The following is a 21,509-nucleotide window of genomic DNA, read 5'->3' as shown; positions in this document are numbered from 1 at the left end:
TCCCAAAGCTACGGTGACTCTCACTTATGTTGACCTTCCGACTTCTGCAACTTGTGGGAGTCCCATTCATGTGTGGGGAGTCCGCTGCCCTCAAACCCACTTTATCCCAGTGTGGAGCCTGACACACCTACACAGCCTTCCTCGTCCATTCAGACACCTCCAGGAATATTAACACCCTTAGACTGGGGTTGTTTCTCCCCTAGGGAACCACTGTATACTGAGAATGAAGTGACCAATGGCCAAGAGACCAGGTTCTCAGAGGTGAGAACCGGAGCCATTTGGGTCGTGCTTGCTGTTTAGGAATGAGCACAGCATCCAGGAGTGGAGCGCTCCTCGTGAAGACCCTTCAGGCTCCAAAGGCACAAACAAGCTCCCGCCTGAGGCATATCTAGCTGTGGTGCCCTCCGGGGCGGGGTGCCCTCCGGGGCGGGGGTGCCCTCTGGGGGCTGTTAGACTGACTCCCCACTATGGTTCTAGACCGCTAATACTCAGGCACAGAGCGATGCTCCACAAATTGTTTACACAAGGCCACCTACACCATTTAGCTGAAGAAGTCAAAGGTCACGTGTCCCTCTCAAGGGAGGTCAGGGTTCTCAGGGCAGTCACATCCGTGTTTCACTATGCCTTTAACTACTGCTCCACACCGCTACCAGCGTGGGTCTGAACTATGCCTTTCAAGGTCCCAGGCTACATGGGGACTACTTTGTATCAGTGCTGCCAGACAAGCATGGATCTGCGATGAGTCCCAGTCTCTTCCTTCCTTCCGAGCATACTTCAGCATCAGAACCAGGAAGCCTCTCTCCTCCTTTCCCCATGGCAGAGAGCTGCGTACCAGGCTAGGTTCTGTTTACTTGAACCCCTAGACAGAAAGGCCCAACAGGCAGAGGGCGAGTCAGAATATCCAAAGTGAGAATCTATACCTCAGGGCTAACCTCAGCTAACAGTCCTGAACCAGGACCAAGATGGGATAAGAAAGGAACTAAAGGGGTGAGTTTTCTCATTCCTGGCTGAACCCCAAGCCCCAAATTTCTGAAGTCAATAACAAAACTGAGTCTGATGTAAAAATCTTTCAAATAATACAAATTCTTAGATAGTTTAATTGGACATTTGTAAAGTTTTGATAATTAATGTAAATAAGCATTACTTACAAAATAAAATATACCTGCCAGTGAGCCCCTCAGATGGTATTCAGTCTGAGGTTATATGTAACTCAAGATTTATCAAATCACCAACAAAAGCCACATTCACCCTCAGGCCCCTCTGAAGAAGGACCCCAGGACTAACTGGTCTTGAACAGCATGTAGAGCACGGGCAACGTGACCATAAATGTCACACAGGTGACCAGTGTGCTGCAGATACTATTCCTGTTGACTTGGGCTTCTAGCCTCTGCTCCATATCAGACAGGGCCAAGATCATGCTGCCTTGTTCCAGCAAAGAGCTGGGCAGGGCCCCACCTGCGGGCTCCACTGGGCCTGTAGCCTTTACAAGCTGAACCATCCCAGCCATTTGGCGGCAAGTCTTTTCCAGGCCATCAAGCCGCTCTCGGAAACCCTCCAGGCAGGACTGGACCTGCTGGGAATGACTGAGCTGCTCTTCCATGGCGGCTGAAAGGGCATCTATGTCTCTTCCTCCGGTAGAAGAAGTACCTGTTGGTGACCCAGAGCCCTGGCCCTGCCCAGCATGCACCAGGCCCCTCAGATCCACCATGAGGTCCTTGAGATCTCTCTGCTGGAGGGAGTAGCTGGAAGCCTGTTCGCGGATGGCCTCCTGGAGACTCACAGGCCCTTTCTGTGCCTCCAGGAGTAAGGCCTTCAGCTCTTGTAGCCGGACACGGTTAACGTAGGTGGAGCCAGCCACACCGATCAGAGCTCCCAGGACTGACCCAATGAGGGACCAGTTCTTAGTCCTCTCAGCCCTTGTGCGCTCCTTCTCGTGACTCTCCCGCACAGCTGCGGAGAAGAGAGAGAACTTCTCCCGCTCTGAGTCTTCTGCACGCAGATAGGCTGCTCGGAGCCTCTTCTCTTCCTGTGGGAACAAAGTGGTGTCAGACAACAACCAGGAGCCCTGTGACTGCAGTCAGAGGCACAGGGGCCGCTCCCCTGCCCCTGGCCCCACAAACACCTGCTGCGTGAAAGACACAGAAAATACCTAGCTGGGTGTGGGAGCAGAGCCGTGGGGGGTGTGAAAGGGAGTCACATGATCTTCCCACTGGGCAGGCAGTCACGCAGAACCTGCCGATAGGAAATGAGTATGTGGCATTCCCTGAGCCAGCACCTCCACACTCTCGTCAGTAGTTTGGGTGTCAGTTCAGTACTTTGCTGGGCTCAGCAAAGAGCAGGCAGACAGACTCTGGAAGCCCGGGGCTATGATATTAGCAGTCACGGTACCACCTCACACGGGGCCACTCGAGGGCCTTGTGCAGGTGTGCGAGGGCTGCTCCCTGAGGGCTCACCTGCAACATCCTGTGTTCCAGAGTGGCCAGCTCCAGGTACTGGTTGTCCTCCCTGGAGACGCGGTCCAAGCGGTCCCTCACTTCCTTCAGCCTAGTCTGCTGAGCCTCTAAATTCTCCCGAGCCTCTCGCACAAGACCACGAGCCACCATGAACACTTTCTCTGCCTGCAGAGAGAACGTCAGATGTCATCAGCCCTCTCTGTCCATCCCCACACAGGCTCGGCTCCACCGCTAACAAGGCAGCAGCTGAAAAGAGGTCACTGGGGTGTTACTGTGAAAGGTAGAAACAGTCCTTGGACATTAATCCCGGCTCAATCTAGCATGCTCAACAGGCAGCCACAGGCCACGCCCATGTGAAGCACTGGATTTATTCATTCAAGCAGAAATAACATGCCCCTGAGAAACTTGCAAAAAGCAAACAGTGACACAATCTTTGTCCACTAAAACCAGCCAACTCTTGTCTGATGGGATCTACTATGAGGCGCCCATGTTCTCTCACGCTGTTGGCAGTGTATTACTGAGGCCTACCAGACCACCATCAAAGCATCCCTTACAGTCTCCAGCTGATGGTTCTGGAAATTTCAACTCAGCAAAACTAACTGGTACAAATACTTTCCAAAGAGAAGAGACAACCACGTGCCTAAACCTCAGTTTCTTCCTGCCATGCCACACTGCTCTACATCTGACTGGAGACAAGTCATGCATTTCTGCTGTCACCAAGGACTCGAAAACAGCAGGCAGCTCTGTCTACTTCCTAATGTGATGTTTTCCAGAGCCCTCTGCCTTCACACGATAAGGCAAAACATTTGCTGGCCTAATACGAGGGGGGAGTCACTAGCTAGGGACTTTGCAGTCCTTGAGTATTTTCATAAAGAAAGAGTCAGATATTTCAACCAGTGATGTTTGTTTAAGAAAAGGCAAGCCTGAGCTGAGGGTGGTGACCACACCTATAATCTCAGCTCTGAGGCAGGGAGATCACAAGTTCGAAGCCAGCTTGAATATAAATTCCAGGCAAGCCTGGACTTTAGGACACAACCCTGTCTCAGAGAGAAAAGAAAGCTAGCTGTGGTGACACACACCTGTAGTCCCAAGACTTAGGAGGTGGACACAAGAAGATCAGGAGTTTGGCTACGCAGGGATTCCAAGGGATGCCTAAGACCCTGTCTCAAACAAGAAAGACCAACACGTCCATGTAGTTTCCCAGGTGCCACCACGTATGCAGCTGGGGATTTTTTAATTAGGAGCCCAAGACATATTTCTCAAAACAAAGGCAAAGTCAACCACCCAGGCTCCCCTCCTCACCTCGGTTACATTCCCCTGGGCCTCTCGAACTTCATTGAGTCCCACAAACTCTTCATATCGCTCCCACCAAGCCTTGGCTGTGGAGGCCACTTGCTGCTGAATGCTGTGGCCCAAGGCTCTTCCCAATGCCGGGAGGCGGTGATACAGCCCTAAGGCCGCAGCCTCTGGTCGCTTTTCTCTGGGCTGGCTGGGACCTGGACTGCACAGAGTCCTTGTCATGAGGAGGTCCGTTCCAAGGAAGCTTCTCCGTACCAGTCCATGGGGCACGGCCACAATGTGCTGCATGGCTGCAACCTGTCATCGGAGGAGCTGTGAGGAAGATACCAGACAGATGAACCCCTAACTGAGAAAGGTCAGGCAGGTCTCAAATGCTAGGCCTAGCACTAAATAGACTAATTTCTGTGGGGGACACCAGACCTTGTTCAGAGACCCACTTCCCCATCAGCCTGGGAGCAGGCAGCTGTAAGACAATGTTTATTAAAAACATGTTTACTAAAAACAATACAATACCCGGGGCAATAAGTTCCTGAAAAGGGCTGGCCCACGGGAACTGCTCTGACCTCGACCTTGTCCAAAGACTAACCGCCTTTTCTGACACACCCAGACCAGTTTTTGGTGTTAGAGCAGAACCAGCCAGGGGAGAGGAGAGAGCAGAAGCTTTTCTGGAGGGAAGCCTTTCTTGGGAAGTTTTCTTGAGCCTTTTTGGGGCCTGCTAAAGTTTTCTTTACACCGTTGAACGAGTATCTGTTGTCAATCCCGACACCCTCCGCACATTCTCAGACACAGGCTGCGCAGCGGACGCGGCAAATTTCAGCCCCTAAAGCAAGAGGAAGGCCATGCTGTCCTACGGGTCTGCAGGACAAGGGAACACATTTATGGAAAAGTTCATCAGGGCATCAAGCCTTCCCTTTCCTACCATGATGCCTTACAAACCAGCCTGCCCCTCCACACACACACACACACACACACACACACACACCATCTCCTAGGTATTTCTGACAGAATCTTGGTGCTTGCTTTTTCTGCTAATGCCAGAGAAAATCCTCACACCTGGGTTGCCCATGATGACAAAAAGATTAACAAAGGCCCTATGGGCTCAGGTTGGTAAGCCCAGCTCATTTGGAAGCTGATGCAGGGTGACTGAAGTTCAAGAACAGCCTGGTCTACACAGCAAGTGTCAGGCTAGCCAGGGCTTCATAGCGAGACCCTGTCTCAAGCAACAACAATAAGCAAAATATTATTGTACTAACAAGCTGCGTGTTCGTGATGCATGCCTTTAATCCCAGCACTCGGGAGACAGAGGCAGGTGAATCTCTGTGAGTGTGAGGCCAGCCTGGTCTACTTAGTGAGTTCCAGGTCAGGCTCCAAAACAATATAGAGAAACCCTGCCTCGAAAAACCAAACCAAACCAAAAACCCCAAAACAAAAACAATAGTACTAACAAAAAGTAAAAATGCTTTTAAAGGACTGGGAATATAGCTCATTGACAGGACATGTGCCTAACATGTCTACAACCCTAGGTTCAATCCCCACTACTGCAAACACACACACACACACACACACACACACACACACACACACACACACACACACAAAGCCCCCCTGGGAATGGTGGAACTAAGGATAACTTAGTTAACTTTCAGAATCATTTCTTTTTTTTTCAAAACTTTTTTTTTAATTTACTTATTATGTATACAGTATTCTGCCTGCATTCATATCTGCATGCCAGAAGAGGGCACCAGATCCCATTACAGATGGTTGTGAGCCACCATGTGGTTGCTGGGAATTGAACTCAAGTCCTCTGGAGGAGCAGTCAGTGCTCTTAACCTCTGAGCCATCTCTCCAGCCCCAGAATCATTTCTATGAAACACCCTCATGTCTAACTCCCAGACTTACTGAGGCAGCCACTAGGGGCAATTCCAGGGGAAGAAAAAAATCCTGCTTTCCCTGCTGTAGAGTGCTTTTCTTAGGTTCAAATCACACCATCACTCTGCCCTCCCACCTGACTTCAGGTGACCAAGTCCCTGCGTCACATTTCCCCCTTCCTCCCCAGCCTCACCGCTGCTCAGCAAATCAGGCTTCTCTGCTGCCTTTCAGCCTAGCTTTCATGTTGGGCCCTAACAACACCTACTTCCTCGGACATGAACAGGACCGGGAGTACCCAGAGTCAGACATCGCCCCAGCCGGAGAACAGAAGGGACTCAGAACTCTGAAGGGAGGGATAGGTTCCTCAGAATCCCGGAAAAACCTGGCAATGTCTTCTGGTCAAAAACCACACTAAGCCCTGAAGCACTGACCACAGCGACACCTGGTGGCCGACCAGGGAAAGCAGAGGGAGCTGGCAACCGGAGGAGAGGAAGGCCAAATGGAGAACACGAAAGGCTTCCTCACACTGCTATTGGGATTTCATTCCTTAGTTCCAAGGGATAAAAACCTCTCATGGTGGCAACTAGGCGATGGCAGGATAATTTTGATCATTTCTTCTCTATATGCATATTAACCCGGTCATATGAGTAGGAAGTACGTGAACAAACAGGTATGACTTGCTCACAGCATCCCAGTCTCGTCCTCATCAGAGGTGCTCTTGGGCCCTTTTGAAAACAAAGCTGGACAGACGGGGACACGCCTTCTGGTCAAAGTGGCCTCAAGCTGAGAGCCACAGAAGACGGCATCTCTGTGACACTGGTTCCAAGCTGAGTCGCACTCATAAGCTGAGTGCCGTGCTCAAGTCCGCACACAGCATTTGTCCCGGTGGTTAGGTGAGCATCCCCAACACCAGGGCTCACAGAACGCAGGTGACAGCCCCCAACAGCTCTGTAAGCATGCCCTTCATCACAGCCAAGCCCAGCCTCAGTTGCCTCTCCCTCCCTCCCCCGCCTCCTCAGCGCTCATGACCAAGCCTAGTAGAGCCTGACACATCCCCGGCAAGCTCTGCATAACTACGTCCGGCGCTGCTTCCCTTCTCCCTCGACTCTGATTCAGAGGCCCTCAGATTAAGAGGCACTCAGACATCTCCGATCCCACTATAGCTCTCAAAACCCCGCATCTTCCTGAAGTCACTCCTTCCTTTCAGCTTCCTCTAGCCCTGTCAGCCCAGTTCCTGGCTTGTCACCTACTAGCCATCTACTCCCAGCTCTAGGAACATCACCTATACTCGGCATCTACAGCATGTTTCTGACACGGCAGCCCAACGGTCAGTTAACACACACATAAGCACAGTTCCCAACTCACCTGGCATAAAGAGATGTGGCAGAAGCCAGTAAGCTCAGCCCGTCCAGCCCGTCCAGCCCGTCCAGCCCTCCCAATCCTCCCACTCTTTCTTCTCTCCATGGCCGTATTCTGCTCCAAACACCCTGACACACTAAGCATGATCTGCATGTGTCTGTGCAGTGCCATCTCCCCCAACTACATCCCTCTTCCTCCACAAGTCCATGTGGCTCATGTCTATCTGCTCAGATGTCCCCTTTCAGTAAGACCTCCCCTGACCGCCCCTTACCTGCCACCTTTCCTGCTTTCTGTATCAGATACACAGTTCCTAGCAAGAACATGCACTTGGGAATGGCAGAACTTCACAGAGAGCCGGGCGTTGGTGGTGCACGCCTTTAATCCCAGCACTTGGGAGGCAGAGGCAGGCGGATCTCTGTGAGTTCGAGGCCAGCCTGGTCTACAAGAGCTAGTTCCAGGACAGCCTCCAAAGCCATAGAGAAACCCTGTCTCGAAAAACCAAAAAAAAAAAAAACCAAAAAAAAAACCAAAAAAAAAAAAAAAAACAAAAAGAACTTCACAGAGAAAAGTGTCAATAACTCCCAGCTTGCTTCCTGCTCGACGCCCTCCTTTCGGCCTGTCCTTGCCATCCCATCATGCACTGGCCCGCCTCACTCCCAATGATGTCCACACACAGGGAGGGGTCTTATAGGCCCTTCCACTGGCAAGGGGAGAATGGCGCTTGCAGATGGAGAGCTAGGAAGCGCTTGGAGTCATCTACAACCTGGAACGTGGCCAGTGCCGTTGGAAGGTAAGGCAGAGAGGGGTTGAGAGGGAGAGGCTGGACAGATGGACAGAGGCCATGTTAAGCAGGCATCAGAACCAAGTCCAGAGTCTTGCCCTTTGAGATCAGTTCCCACTGCCAGACGCTGCTTCCTACCCTGCTTTCCGCACTTTCACCATGTGTTTCTTACCTTCCCTTTGCAGTTAATAGTTTGCTTGCTTCTCACCAAGAAAATTGGAATGGGCACACGGGGGGGGGGAAGTGGGGGGACACACACGTCCTAGCATACTTTCTCAGTTGCCGTGTCTGCTCAGTCGCAGCCCCCGTATGGCAGTGCTGGGAATCAAACCCAGAACCTTGCACATGCTAGGCAAACATTCTACTAGTGATCTAGATCTCTAGTCCTCGCCTTCTCTCTTAATCTTAAGGATAAAAAAACAAAAAACCGCATGCATCTTGGGAAGAGCAGTAGGCAGCCTCTGACACTGCTCAGGAGTTGATGAGACGCCTTATCCAACAACTGCCCCATTTCTTTGGCCCTGTGCCATCAGGTCCTCTGACCCATTGCCAGGACTCCATCTCCACTCGTTCTCTTCCCGTCTCTCCTAAACCCCACCTTGTCCGGATATGTATCTGCTCAAATGTTCTTGCAGGGGAGACAAATTTGGTTCCCAGTATGCAGACTGGTGCTTGCCACCACCTGTAATTCCAACTATAGGGAATCAATGTCCTCTTCTGACATCAATGAGCACCTGCATTTACATGCACAGTCCTCCAAACAGATACACATGTGGATATGTAATTAGAATATAAGGGCTAGGTGTAACGGTACAAGCCTTTAATTATAGCACTCAAGAAGCAGAGGAAGGTGGAGATCTGTGAGTTCAAGGCCAGCCTGGTCTACATAGCAAGTTCCAGGTCAGTCAAGGCTACATAGTGAGCTACCGTCTCGGAAAAACTAAAATAAAAAAGCCAGGAGTATGCCTTTAATCCTATCACTCAGGAGGTAGAGGCAGGAAGACCTCTGTAGGTTTGAGGCCAGCCTGGTCTACAGAGGGAGTTTCAGAACAACAGGGGATACACAGGGAAAACCTGTCTTGAAAAACAAAAAAACAAACAACAACAAAAAATATATATGACATTACATATATTATATATAAAGTATTTTAAAATAATTTATAGTATAATTCGGTGTGGCACACATGTCTTTAATCCAAGCACTCATAAGGTAGAAGCAGGCAGGTCTTCGTGGGTTTTAGGATAATCTAGACTACGCAGTAAGCCCCGTCTCAAAAACAAACTCAAAAAACTGGAGCTGGAGAGATGCCTCAGTGGTCAAGGGCAATTGCTGCTCTTTTAGAGGTCCAGGGTTTAGGACCCAGGACCTATATCCCACGGCTCACAACCATCTAGAGGACCCAACTCCCTTTTCTGGCTTCTACAGATACTGCATGCATACGAATGGATAAGCAGGCACACGCATCCACAAAAATTAAAAACACATTAATGAAACGAAACAAAATGTCACAAGGCTAGGGATGTAGGTAGGTGGCATAGTATTTTCTAGCATGGGAGACATCCTGGGCTAGACCCCCAGTACTGGAGAAGAAGATAAAAGTACTTAGCACATTCATGGTGCTGCTCGTACCTGCAAGTCCAACATTTGTGAGGCCAAGCAGGAAGACTTCCTCAAGTCCCAGGCTAGTCCAGTAAACAGAGTGAGTCTCTTTCCTTCTTTTTTTTGTTTTGTTTCTTTGAAACAAGGTTTCTCTGTGTAGCCTTGGCTGTCCTGGAACTGACTCTGTAGACCAGGCTGGCCTCTAACTCACAGAAATCCACCTGTCTCTGCCTCCTGAGTGCTGACTCACCTGGCAAGACTCTGGTTCAAACCCAGAGAGAGCAAGAGGAAATGCTTCTATGATTGGTTGTAGTAGTATTTGCATAGCCTTTGAGGTACTAAAAAAAAATCACTGAGTTGTACAAATTAAATAGCTGGGCTATATAGTAAGTTTTATATCAGTAAAGCTGTTATTAAAAAACAAAACAAAACAGCAGGGTGGTGGCGGCACACATCTGTAATCCCAGCTCTTAGAAAGCAGAGGCAGGAGAATCTGAGAGTTTGAGGTCAGCCTGGTCTACAGAGCAAGTTCCAGAACAGCCAGGGCTACACAGTGAAACCCTGTCCTGAAAAACCCAAAATAATAATTACTAATAATAACTGGGTTGGAGAGCCGGCTCAGAGGTGAAGAGGACATATAAACTAGAGTTTGGTTCCTAGCACTCACACCTGGCAGCTTGTAACTGCCTGAAACTCAGGCTTTGGGGTACCTGATGGCTCTAGCTTCTGAGCACTCACACACATACACACACCCATAATTAGAAATAATATTTTTTCCAAAGTTGGGGTATAGTTCAATGGAACAGCATTTGCCTAACACATTAAGACCCTTGGTTCAATCCCTAGTGTGTGAATGCTCGTGCACACACACACACTCAACATCTATGACTTCTTTAGCCAAGACTTTTCCTCCGGATTCTATTATCTAAATGTCCAACCCATAGCACTGCTTTAAAATCTAATAGCTGGTTGGGCGGTAGTGGCGCATGCCTTTAGTCCCAGTAGAGGCAGTCGGATTTCTGTGAGTTTGAGGCCAGCCTGGTCTAGAAAGTTACACAGAGAAACCCTACCCATTTTGAAGAAACAAAACAAACAAACAAACAAAAAACAAAACAAAATCTAATAGCAATCTATTTTTCCCATGCTCTTCTCCACCGTGGTTGATGATGATTCAAGTACAAATGCTTGGCTGACAGCCCCACATCACCCAAAACCCTCATTTTCTTGCCTATCTCAAATCCAATCTAATAGCAAAATGCCACTGACTTTCTAAACCCAGGGCTACACCGTGGTCTCAATGACCAACGTCCCATGGGGAACTATCTCTCACTGGTCTCCTGAAAGTGATCTTCTCAAGCACCATCAACCTCACGTCTCTTTCTGCTCAAACCCTGCAACAGCCCCGCATTCCTTTCAAGGAAAAGTTAGTCTTCACAGCTTCCGGGGTCTGACCTCACTCTCTGACTGCGTTTTGCGCTAGTGTCTCTTCTCTCCCTCACTCCAATGGGGAAAAGGACGGGAACACACCAGGCAATTCCTCAGGGCTTGGCACTGGCTAGTTCTCTGTTTATAGCTGGCTCCCTGGCCTCCCTCAAGTCCTGTTCAAACAGTCCCTGAAAAGGTCTTTTCTAACCATCCTATCAAAAATGGACATCCAACCTCCAAGGGAACATTCCTTAACCACTTTTTCTGCTTATTTTCTCTCCCTGCACAGGTCACATAATGTGTGATACATAGTTTATTTGTTTGCTTTGCTGTGGGTTTGCCTTGCTACAATGTCAGCTTTGCTCAATCCCCAGTCCAGAGGACCATGCATATAATAGTCAACAACAACAAAAATGAACTAGAAGAAGAAAGAATTTGCAGTTACAGTCATTATTTCATAAAGTCCAAACTTTTTCCTGCGGCTCCCGAAGCTGAGGACCAGGTGATATTGGACACTGCCATCTCTCAGCCTATATCGTTCCAGCCAGCGGTGCTTTCCTCTGTTCCGGAAAGGCGCTTTGCACGTGCCCTCCCCTCCACCTGCAACGCTTTCTTTCTGCACGACTGCGGTCCTTACAGCCAGACACCACCAACACCACCCCCGAGGTTCCCGATCGTCCCCAGGCAGAAGGTGCCTTCCGCCTCGTACCTTAAGAGCCTAAGCCTATTAGGCTCCAGCGGTAAGCCCCGCGTCTGCCACTCAAATGACCCCTGGCCGGCTAGCACCCGCCCCTGGGCAACGCGTCATTTAAAAGACGCGAGGGGAGCTTCCTGCCTAGAAGCCAATCAGCGGGCCTGCTGCGCGGCACAGGCGCCGGCAGGAAGCTCCGTTTCCGGCTTAGGCTCAGGGTCTGGGAAGGGGCTGTCTGTGGGCGCCATGTCGGGCCGCGAAGGTAAGGCTGTTTGGGGTCTGGGGGACGGGTGGACCGGGAACAGGAAGGAGGGCGATGGACGGTGGGGATGGGCCGAGCATGCCCGTGTCGCCCACAGGTGGCAAAAAGAAGCCCCTGAAACAGCCCAAGAAGCAGGCCAAGGAGATGGACGAGGTGAGGACGGGAGCGGAGGCGCGGGCGGGCGCTGAGGGCGCGGGCGGCTGGCCTGGGGTGAACCTGCTCTGCCTCTCCGCAGGAAGATAAGGCTTTCAAGCAGAAACAAAAGGAGGAGCAGAAGAAACTGGAGGAGCTGAAAGCCAAGGCCGCGGGGAAGGGGCCCCTGGGTAAGTGAGGGTCGAGCACCTGGGCCGTGCTCCGAGCCGGTGTAGGTCGAGGCCCGCACGGGGCCTGTCCCCGGGCCCGCTGGCGACGTGCGGGGTCCCAGTGCCCACTCTGGCCGAGCCCCCGGCCCGCCTGGGTCTGCAGCAGCAGCACGGAGGGATGGGAGTGGAAACGTGGTCAGAAAATACAACCTCTTGCCTCGCAGCTTTGGCCTCCAGCCCTTAGGGAAACTACAGAAATGGAAACACAAAAATGTACTCCGGACAGATGCATATAGCGAAGTTTCAGGCTCCGAATTAGACGTTCGCTCTTTCTTTGTAATTTGTTACGTTAGACCATAGAACTTTATATTTTTGGTTTAATTTTTTTTGAGACAGGGTTTCTCTGTGTGTGTTTGAAGCCTGTCCTGGAACTCGATTTGTAGACCAGGCTGGACACGAACTCAGGGATTCCGCCTGCGTCTGTCTCCCGAGTGAGTGCGGGAATTAAAGAGGTGCAGGGTACACCGTAGAACTTTTACTTACTATCTCTTTATCTATAATGTTATTGAGTTCTGAGTCACCTTTGGGTGTGCCTTGACTAAAAGATAAAGTCCAGGCTCCTTAACATGTATTTCTCTCAGGGTGCTATTTCTGTTTGTGGCTATGCCTGGTAGCAAATTTATTTGAACAAGGTGAACTCTCCTACCTGAGCCGTGCTCTATGCCCAATGCTCTCTCTCTACCTTGCTAACCTAATCTTCCTCACGGTTTTGCCTCTTTGGAATAAATCAAAGGCTCAGTGGGCCTAGTTCCGAATTTTAAAAACGTGTATTTTTGTGTTTTATGTGCATGGGATTTTGTCGTGCATATCTGTGAGCCATATATGTGCAATGCCATGAGAGACCAGACGAGGGCGACAGATCTCCTGAGACTGTAGTTACAGATGGTTGTGAGCTGGGAATCGAACCGCTTCCCCAGAGGATCAGCCAGTGTTCTTAACTGCTAGGCTGTCACTCTAACCCCATTTTGCGTTGTTTTGTGTTTTAATTGCTGTGCTTTTTTTTTTATCGCAGCACGGCACACATGCTAGACAAGACCTCTACGTCCTTATTCTTTTGAGGCATGTTGTTGCTAAGTTTCTCAGGCTGCCTTGAATTTATGATTACCCTGCCTTCATCTCCTAGGTAGCTGACGTTACAGTGTGTGCCAGCAGCCTAGCTCGTGCACAGTGTAAAAGCACTGTTTTCTATTTTAGTTTATCTTTATTGTATGTGCATTCATGTTTTGCCTGCGTGTATGTCTGTGTGAGATCCCCTGGAACTGGAATTACAGTTGTGAGCCGCCATGTGGGTGCTGGGAACTGAACCCGGGTCCTCTGGAAGGGCAGCCAGTGCTCTGACCACTGAGCCATCTCTCCCACCCCTATTTTCTAACCAGTGATTATTCTGCCTGGAATCACTGTGGCATGGATACGGGAACTATCACCCCAAGACCTACTGTAGTAGGTTTGATCTATGTTTATCCACACAGCAATGAAATTCTAGATGTCGAGATTGCTTTTTAGAATGAGGTCATGTAACTGGGGCCTTCCTTTAATCTGTGATTATGTGTAAGAAGGTCAAACCTTGGTGAAATCCTATACAGGCTGAGTATTTATAATCTGTAAATCCAAAATGCTCCAGATCTGAAACCTCACCAGAGGTAGAAAACTCTGCTCCCGGCTGTGAATAATGAATTACAGTCATGGTGCTGAGGAGGTGGAGGTGTCACAGTGCGTTAACTTTTGTGGCACCAGTGCCACAAGCAAGTCCAGGGTATCAGGAAAAGAGAGACCAGACGTTTACTTGTTTGTACTAAGAGAATGCATGGGATGCCTTTATTGCCAGGAGAGTGTGTATGTGTGTGTCTTCATTGCAAGTGCTAACAGGTCTCTCTTGTAGGAGGGAGGAGCTTTATATACAGGTTTACAGCACAGTGGAAAAACCCCAGGTAGAAGAGAGCGTGTTTTCCTCCTGTTGACTGTTGATGTCAGAGGGTCAAGGCTGGGGCAGTAAGCCAGGACTAGAAAACAGAAAGCACTTGGACTGGAAAACAACTGACCAGCAACTCACAAAGACCCCATGGGGCTGGGGCCCAACAAACTTTAAGCTGTCTATATGCATGGGTTTGTACTTTAAGCTACATGCATTGCATTGGGTTTGCACTTTAAGCTACATGCATTGGGTTTGGGGGGTGTGTGAAGCATAAATGAGTGTTGTGCTCATAATTGGGTCCCATTCCTGAAATATGTATATGCAAAAGTTCCCCAAATCCTAAACACTTCTGGTCCCAGGAATACTTCTCATTGAATACCATCTATTTTGGGTTTCTTGATTTTTTTTTTTTTTTTTTGGTTTTGTTGTTTCTTTGTTTTGGTTTTTTGAGATAGGGTTTCTCTGTAGCTTTTTTTGGGAACCTGTCCTGGACCTCACAGAGATCTGCCTATTTCTGCCTGTTGCCTTGGCCTCCTGAGTGCTGGAATTATAGGCCTGGAGCACCACTGCCCAGCCTTCTTCATCTTTATTAAAAGATTTATTTTGTCACAGTTATTTTGCACCCTTATTCTTTTTATTTTTACTTTTTTCTCTGTATAGCCTTGGCTGTCTTAGAACTTACTATGTAGGGCTGGAGAGATGGCTCAGAAGTTAAGATCACTGCATGTTTTTCCAGAGGACCTGAGTTCAATTCCCAGCAACCACATGGTGGCTCACAACATCTATAATGAGGTCTAATGCCTTCTAGGGTACATGCATGTACACAGATAAAAAACTGTATGCATAATAAATAAATAAATAAAAAGAGCCTGGTCTACAAAGTGAGTTCCAGGACAGCCTCCAAAGCCACAGAGAAACCCTGTCTCGAAAAACCAAAAAAAAAAAAAAAAAGAACTTACTATGTAGACTAGGCTGGCCTCAAACTCACAGAGATCCACCTGCCTCTGCCTCCTGAGTGCTGGGATTAAAGGCGTGAGCCACCATCACTGCTCTGCTGAACCCTCTTTCTTATATTAAGCATAATTAATTGTACAAACATTTCACTAATTATCTACTGAGTGCCAAATGTATTTGTTTTTTTTTGTTTTTTTGTTTTGGCTTTTTCGAGACAGGGTTTCTCTGTGTTGCTTTGGAAGCTATCCTGTGTATTTGGGTTTTTGTTTTGTTTTTTGAGACAGGGTTTCTCTGTGTAGCTTTGGAGCCTGTCTTGGAACTTGCTCAGTAGACCAGGCTGGCCTCAAACTCACAGAGATCTGCCTGCCTCTGCCTCCCAAGTGCTGGAATTAAAGGTGTGCACCACTGCTGGGCATCGTGGCATTTTTAAATTAAATAAAATGAAGGCATAATAAGCCAATCTTCCGGAATATGAGATGGAATGTAGTATGTTATGTGGCAGCTAAGAATATGCAGTTTTGGGGGAAATCAATGAGACGGCTCAGTGGGTAAGGCACCTGTCTCAGCCTGAGGACCCAAGTTCAATCTGTGGGATCTATGTGGTGGAGTTGCCTAGTTCCTGAAAGTTGTCCTCGGAATTCTTCCTGTGCACTGGTGTATACACACTAAGTAAAATGTAATTTGACATACAGATTGTTCATTCGTTCATTCATTTTGGGTTTTTTTTGGTACTAGCTGTCCTGGAACTCACTCTGTAGACCAGGCTGGCCTCAGAGATCCGCCTGCCTCTGCCTCCCGAGTGCTGGGATTAAAGGCATGCGCTACCACTCTACCCCACTCCCAGTGTAAAATGTAATTTGGGGAAAAAAAGGAATTAAGGGGCTGGAAAGATGGCTCAGCAGTAAAGAGCAGTTGTTGCTCTTGCAGAGGACCTGAGTTTGGTTGCTCACAACCATCTGTAACTCCACTTCCAGGGGATCATACACTCTTTTGTGACCTCCGTAGGTACCATGCACATGGTGTACTTACATGTAAAAATGTTGAAAAGAATTAAAACCAATTTTTAAAACAAAAAATGGTGTTTAAATACTATGCCTGCTGGGCAGTGGTGGTGTACACCTTTAGTCTCAGCACTTGGGAGGCAGAGACAGGTAGATCTCTGTGAGTTCAAGACCAGCCTGGTCTACAAAAGATAGTTCCAGGACAGGCTCCAAAGCTATACAGGGAAACCCTGTCTCACAAAACAAAACAAAACAAAAATGCAGCAAAGGGCTAGAGAGACAGCTCAGTTGGTGAAGTGCTTGCCTGATAAGCATGAGGACCTAAGCTGGATACTTACAACCCTCATAAGAAAAGTCAGGCATAGTGGTGTCTACTTACAATCCCACCCCTGTGGAGGCAGAGCCAGGCAGATCCCTGGGGTTCTCTGACAACCAGTCTAGCCCACTGGGCAAGCTCTGGGCCAATGACATAGCCTGTCTCAAAAACAAACAAACAAAAACAAAAGACAAGGTTAATGGGGAAACACTACCCAGGATGAGCTTCTGGCCCACACATTCAGGGAAAAAAGTATGCAATTTGAAGTTAGACTACTTAGGCAGAGCCTTGGCATGGTGTTGTACATCACTAATACTAACCCTGCAGAGGTTGAAGGAGACTGAGGCAGATGACGTTTTTGAGATGGGTTCTCTATGTCAGTGATTCTCAACATGTGGCTCGTGACCCCTTGGGTCAAACCCCTCTTTCACGTGGTTGTCTAAGGCCATTTGCATTATGATTAATAACTAGCAAAATTACAGTTATGAAGTGGCAACAAAAACAATTTAATGGGGTGGGCAGTCACCACAACATGAGGAACTGTATTAAAGGGTCACAGCTTTAAGGTTGGAAATCACTGCTATATAGAGTCCTGGAACTCACTCTGTAGGCCAGGCTGACCACAAACAAGAGATCCTTCTGCCTCTGCCTCCCAAGTGCTGGGATTAATCCAAGCAGCACCACACCTGGCTAAAGCCTTTTTTCCAAATCTTCTCCACCTCCCTACACATCAACTTGTGTGTTCTTTCTCTGTTTTAGAAAAAGAAAATCAAAACAAAGGGGGGGGTGTGAACAAAAAAGGAGGGTGAATTTGAAGCTCACTGGTACTGTTGGATATGACTTTGCCATAAACAAAAATATAACACTACAAAACTAGAAAAGTCAAACTACCAGATGAGAATTGACGCTTCTCATATGCTAGCTTAAAACCTTGAACACCAAACATCAAGACTTACTTGTCTGTTAAGTGGGTTGCTGTAGCAGGAAAGTTACTAAGCTAATTTGAAGGACACAATGGTGTTGCCTTGCCCCTGCCTAGGAGAGATGGTATTGATAAAGGAACGATGTATTTTGTGTCATGGTAAGTACCCAGTTCAGGAGCCTGATAATACTAGATAATACTAGGGTCCCCGAGGGTTTTTAGCCACAACTGTATTTTTCCTTAATCGACTTTACTGTTTGCAGCCACAGGTGGAATTAAGAAATCTGGCAAAAAGTAAGCTGTTCCTCATACCTGAGATGATGGTGACCCTCTTCCATTCCTATTTAAACATCTGGATTCCCTGCCAGAATAACATCTTTGCCACCTACAGCTAGAATGAAGTGTCATCCTGGAGCCTATTAAACATCTGGATTCCCTACTATAACATCTTTGCCACCTACAGCTAGAATGAAATGTTATCTTGGAGCTTGTTGTACATTGTAATAAATAAACTTTTGTAAAAAAAAATGAATAATACAATGGCTCATTGTCGTAGTGTTCAGCAATTCCTACCTCAGCTGTTAATTTAAAGTAAACCCAGTCTGGAATCCTACCAGAGCCTGCTGTTTCATCTCTGTTGTACTCTGAATTCTGTGTCACTTTGAATTAAACCAACTCATTAAAAGGCTGTCATTCTTGTGTGGTTGCTTAGTAAAAGGAAGTATACCTTGTAAAGAAAAACGCCTGTCTTCGATGATATCCAAGTTGCCATGTTCGTGTTTAAAGACAAATTACTTCAATTCAGGCAAAGGCAAGGAATCCTGGAGCAAGCTGGATAGCTTGCCTCCATCCAGGTGAGCGTAGAGTTCAGCTAAGACACCCGGCCTCAGTGAATAAGATGCCCATGCTTGGGCCGCACATGTATGTGCGCGCACACACCTGACACACATGCAAAGAGGGAAAAGGCTCATCTTGCTAAACTGTAGCTGATAATTCATATTTTGTTTCTCATTGACTTAAAACTCTCCAGTGCTTAGAAAGAAAAGCCAAAGTTCTTAAAGTCAGACTGTAAAGCAGTGGTTCTCAACCTTTTTAATGCTTTAACCTTTAATACAGTTCCTTATGTTGTGATGACCCCAATCAAACTTTTTCTCATTGTAACTTCATAACTAATTTTTCTACTGCTATGAGTCATAATGTAAATATCTGATATGTGACCCCCCAAAGGGGTGGGTGGTGACCCACCAGTTGAGAAGCAGTCTGGAAACGATTCCTTTCCTTCTGATTTCTACTATTTACCCTCTAGTCCACTTGCAGCCACAGTGGTCTGAGGTAAAGATAAGCCTCACTGTGTTTTTGTTAGTTTGAGATAGGATCTCTCAGTGTAACCCTTGCTGTCCTGGGACTCTGTGTAGATCCAGCCTGCCTCCTGAATGCTGAGATTAAAGGCATGAACCACTATGCCCAGCTCTTTATTTTCTGTTTGTTTTTATACTGGGCATTTTTTATTATGTATACAATCTTCTGCATGCCAGCAGAGGGCACCAGATCTCATTTAAGGTAGGCATAAGCCACCATGTGGTTGCCAGGAATTGAACTCAGGACCTCTGGAAGAACAGCCAGTGCTCTTAACCACTGTGCCATCTCTCCAGCCCCTGGGCGTTTTCTTAGTGGTGAGGAAATACACAAAAATAAGAGGGGCTGGGGATTCGGCTCAGTGATAAGAGGACTGACCTGATACATTCGGAGAGCCCTAGATTTCAGACCCCAGTTCTGGAAGAGGAAAATCACTGTGACTTCCTGATCATACTCTGCACAGTGGCAGTTCCTGCCAGATGTTACCTGCTATCAACCACCAAGTGAAAAAACCCAGAATAGAAACCAATTTTGTTTGGGAAGGAAGGAGTTGAGGTTGGATCTTATTATCACTCAGCCTTGCCTTTAAAAATTCCCCAGCCTCAGCCTCTGTAATGCTGGGATTACATGTTTGTGCCATCATGGCCAAAAATGTGACCCTGTTTTAAGAGACAAGATGCTGGAACATTCTATGCAAATACTTTAACACTGTCCCACCCCTAAAACACCTACTTGAGAGGCACAAGACTTCTGATTTACCCTCTAGGTCATTCATATAACTTGAAATAATAATAAACTTTCCCTGGGGATTTTTTAAAATGATTTATTTATTTATCACATATACAGTGTTCTGCCTACATGCCAGAAGAGGGCACCAGATTGAACTGTAGATAGTTGTGAGCCACCATGTGGTTGCTGGGAATTGAACTCAGGACCCTTGGAATTGCAGTCAGTACTCTTAAACACTGAGCCATCTCTCCAGCTCTGATTTTTTTTTTTAATGAGACAGGGTCTCACTAAATTGCTCAGCCAGACCTTGAATGTCTGATTACCCAGCCTAAGCCTCCGGAGTAGTTGGGGTCACAGACCTGCACCAAGCCCAGCTAGACACCTGTAATCCTGGCACTCGGGCAGCTGATGCAGGAGAATCAAAATGATAAAACACCAGCTTGGAGGCTAGAGAGATGGTCCAGCAGTTAATAGCACTGGCTGTTCTAGAGGGCCAGGGTTCAATTCCCAGAACACTCATGGCGGCTCACTATAACTCCAGTTCCAAGGGAGTTGAACTCTTCTGGCCTGATATACATGTAAGCAAAAGACCCATACACATAAAACAATAAAAAAAATAAGCTTGCTTTGGTCATCTCCAAAAAGCACCTTCTGTGGGCTTTAGGCAAATGGGGTCCTGCCACCTGGCACTGTGCTGCTGGAAATAGCTTGTCAGCAGTCACGCCCCCCCCCCCACAGAAGCTACTTCTCTTATTCTGTGGAATCTAATCCCTCCTGACCACGGACAGTCCTATCTCTTTTCAGAAGCACAGCCCTCAGTTACTAAGACTTGGGTATTCATCCAGGATGGTAGCCCACACCTACAATTCTAGCACTTGGAGACTGAGACAGGAGGATTGGAAGTTTGAGGCCAACTCAAAAAACAAAAACAGCTGAACATGGTGATTCATGTCTATAGTCCCAGCACTCAGAGGGCAGGAAGGACATTTTGGAGTTCCAGGCCAGCTTTGGTTACATGTCAACAAGTGGGGAGGGGCTGGGAGGCTTAAGCAGTCTACGTGTTGGGCAGCTAAAGGAAACTACTAGCAGCGGGATCCAAAGACTAAGGCAATTCTAAGTGAGCCGCTGCCTTCTGGCCTCTGCAGGCATCAGGCATGCACGTGGTGCAATACATACATGCAGACAAAACACTCCTATGTGTGTGTGTATGTATGTATGTATGTACACATATGTTATAAAAAAACAAAACACGAGACCTGCTGGGTGGTGGTGGCGCACGCCTTTAATCCCAGCACTCGGGAGGCAGAGGCAGGCAGATCTCTGTGAGTTCGAGACCAAGCCTGGTCTACCAAACGAGTTCCAGGACAGCCTCCAAAACAATACAGAGAAACCCTGTCTCGAGAAACCAAAACGAAACAAAAAACCACGAGACCTAAGGCATTCTAGGCCTGAGCACTCTCTTCACCCAGTGTCTCAGCAAACTGATGGGCTCACAAGGTAAGTCTGGCACCGAGGGAGCAGAGTAGAAAAGTCTGATCCTGTTGGTCTGCAGTGCTGACTCCCCATGCTGCCAACTGTTCCATGCACCACTTCTGCTCACAGACGCCTATCACACACCCTAGCCCAACCCAAATCTTCGCTCCACTGTGAAGTCTCACTACATCTGTCTGCCACAGAAACTCCCACCTAGTATCCTTGTCGAATCTGGATTTTTCTCAGTAACATATGTGTCAGGCTCTTGCCCGTTTTTCTTGCCAGTTTTCCCTCAACCTGTTGGACAATCCGAGGATCACTCACGAAGAGTCTTCCTTGACGACCGGCGTTCAGGACATAAAGAGTCTCCGAGAAATAAAGAAAAGTTCAAGCAGCTCCGAACAGGCACGCCGTTCTCAAGATCACCCTTCCCAGACTTTTCTCAAATACACACATACTTGAAGCATTCGCTATTGTGGAAGACGCCCGCCTCCAGAAGAACAGCGGCACCCCTTCCCCTCCCCAAGTCTGCTCTCCAGCCTCCTCCCCAGGAGTCTCTGGATACATGACAGGTGGGTGAGGGCTGATGAGAGAGGTCAACTAGCGCTGACCCCCGAAGGCTGCCTGTCTCGACTCAAGGCGAACCGTTCCTCTAAGGCTCTGTATCCCACGCAATGCCAGGCGGACAGCCACAGGGGCGGTCGGACAGACGCTCCTCGATCACGCAACACGGGGAGCCCCCGAT

At 48.1% G+C, this 21,509-nt stretch overlaps 1 protein-coding gene and 1 non-coding gene across 4 annotated transcripts; one reads left to right on the top strand and one right to left on the bottom strand.

Moving 5' to 3' along the window:
* Positions 1–1,067: 1,067 nt before the first annotated feature.
* On the bottom strand, positions 1,068–21,468 carry Ccdc51 (coiled-coil domain containing 51). 3 transcript variants are annotated; one of them, XM_040739831.1, is made up of 4 exons: positions 20,978–21,468; positions 3,756–4,064; positions 2,454–2,618; positions 1,068–2,026 (listed from the first exon to the last, which is right to left on the bottom strand). In XM_040739831.1, the coding sequence occupies exons 2-4, from the start codon at positions 4,038–4,040 to the stop codon at positions 1,280–1,282; spliced, it is 1,197 nt and encodes a 398-aa protein (XP_040595765.1). In that variant the 5' UTR covers positions 4,041–4,064; positions 20,978–21,468; the 3' UTR covers positions 1,068–1,279. The 3 variants fall into 3 exon arrangements, with proteins under 3 accessions (XP_040595765.1, XP_005075029.1, XP_021085667.1); XM_005074972.4 differs by lacking the exon at positions 20,978–21,468 and adding an exon at positions 11,496–11,582; XM_021230008.2 differs by lacking the exon at positions 20,978–21,468 and adding an exon at positions 11,232–11,432.
* On the top strand, positions 11,595–17,894 carry LOC106021540. Its single transcript, XR_005874761.1, has 4 exons — positions 11,595–11,739; positions 11,837–11,892; positions 11,975–12,062; positions 17,470–17,894. It is a non-coding gene; the product is annotated as an uncharacterized LOC106021540 (transcript).
* Positions 21,469–21,509: the final 41 nt, after the last annotated feature.

Source organism: Mesocricetus auratus, unplaced genomic scaffold, assembly GCF_017639785.1.
Source record: "Mesocricetus auratus isolate SY011 unplaced genomic scaffold, BCM_Maur_2.0 Super-Scaffold_100691, whole genome shotgun sequence".
Classification (NCBI taxonomy): Eukaryota; Metazoa; Chordata; class Mammalia; order Rodentia; family Cricetidae; genus Mesocricetus; species Mesocricetus auratus.
Note: the sequence above shows the minus strand (reverse complement) of the source record. Positions and strands in the feature narration are given on the sequence as shown.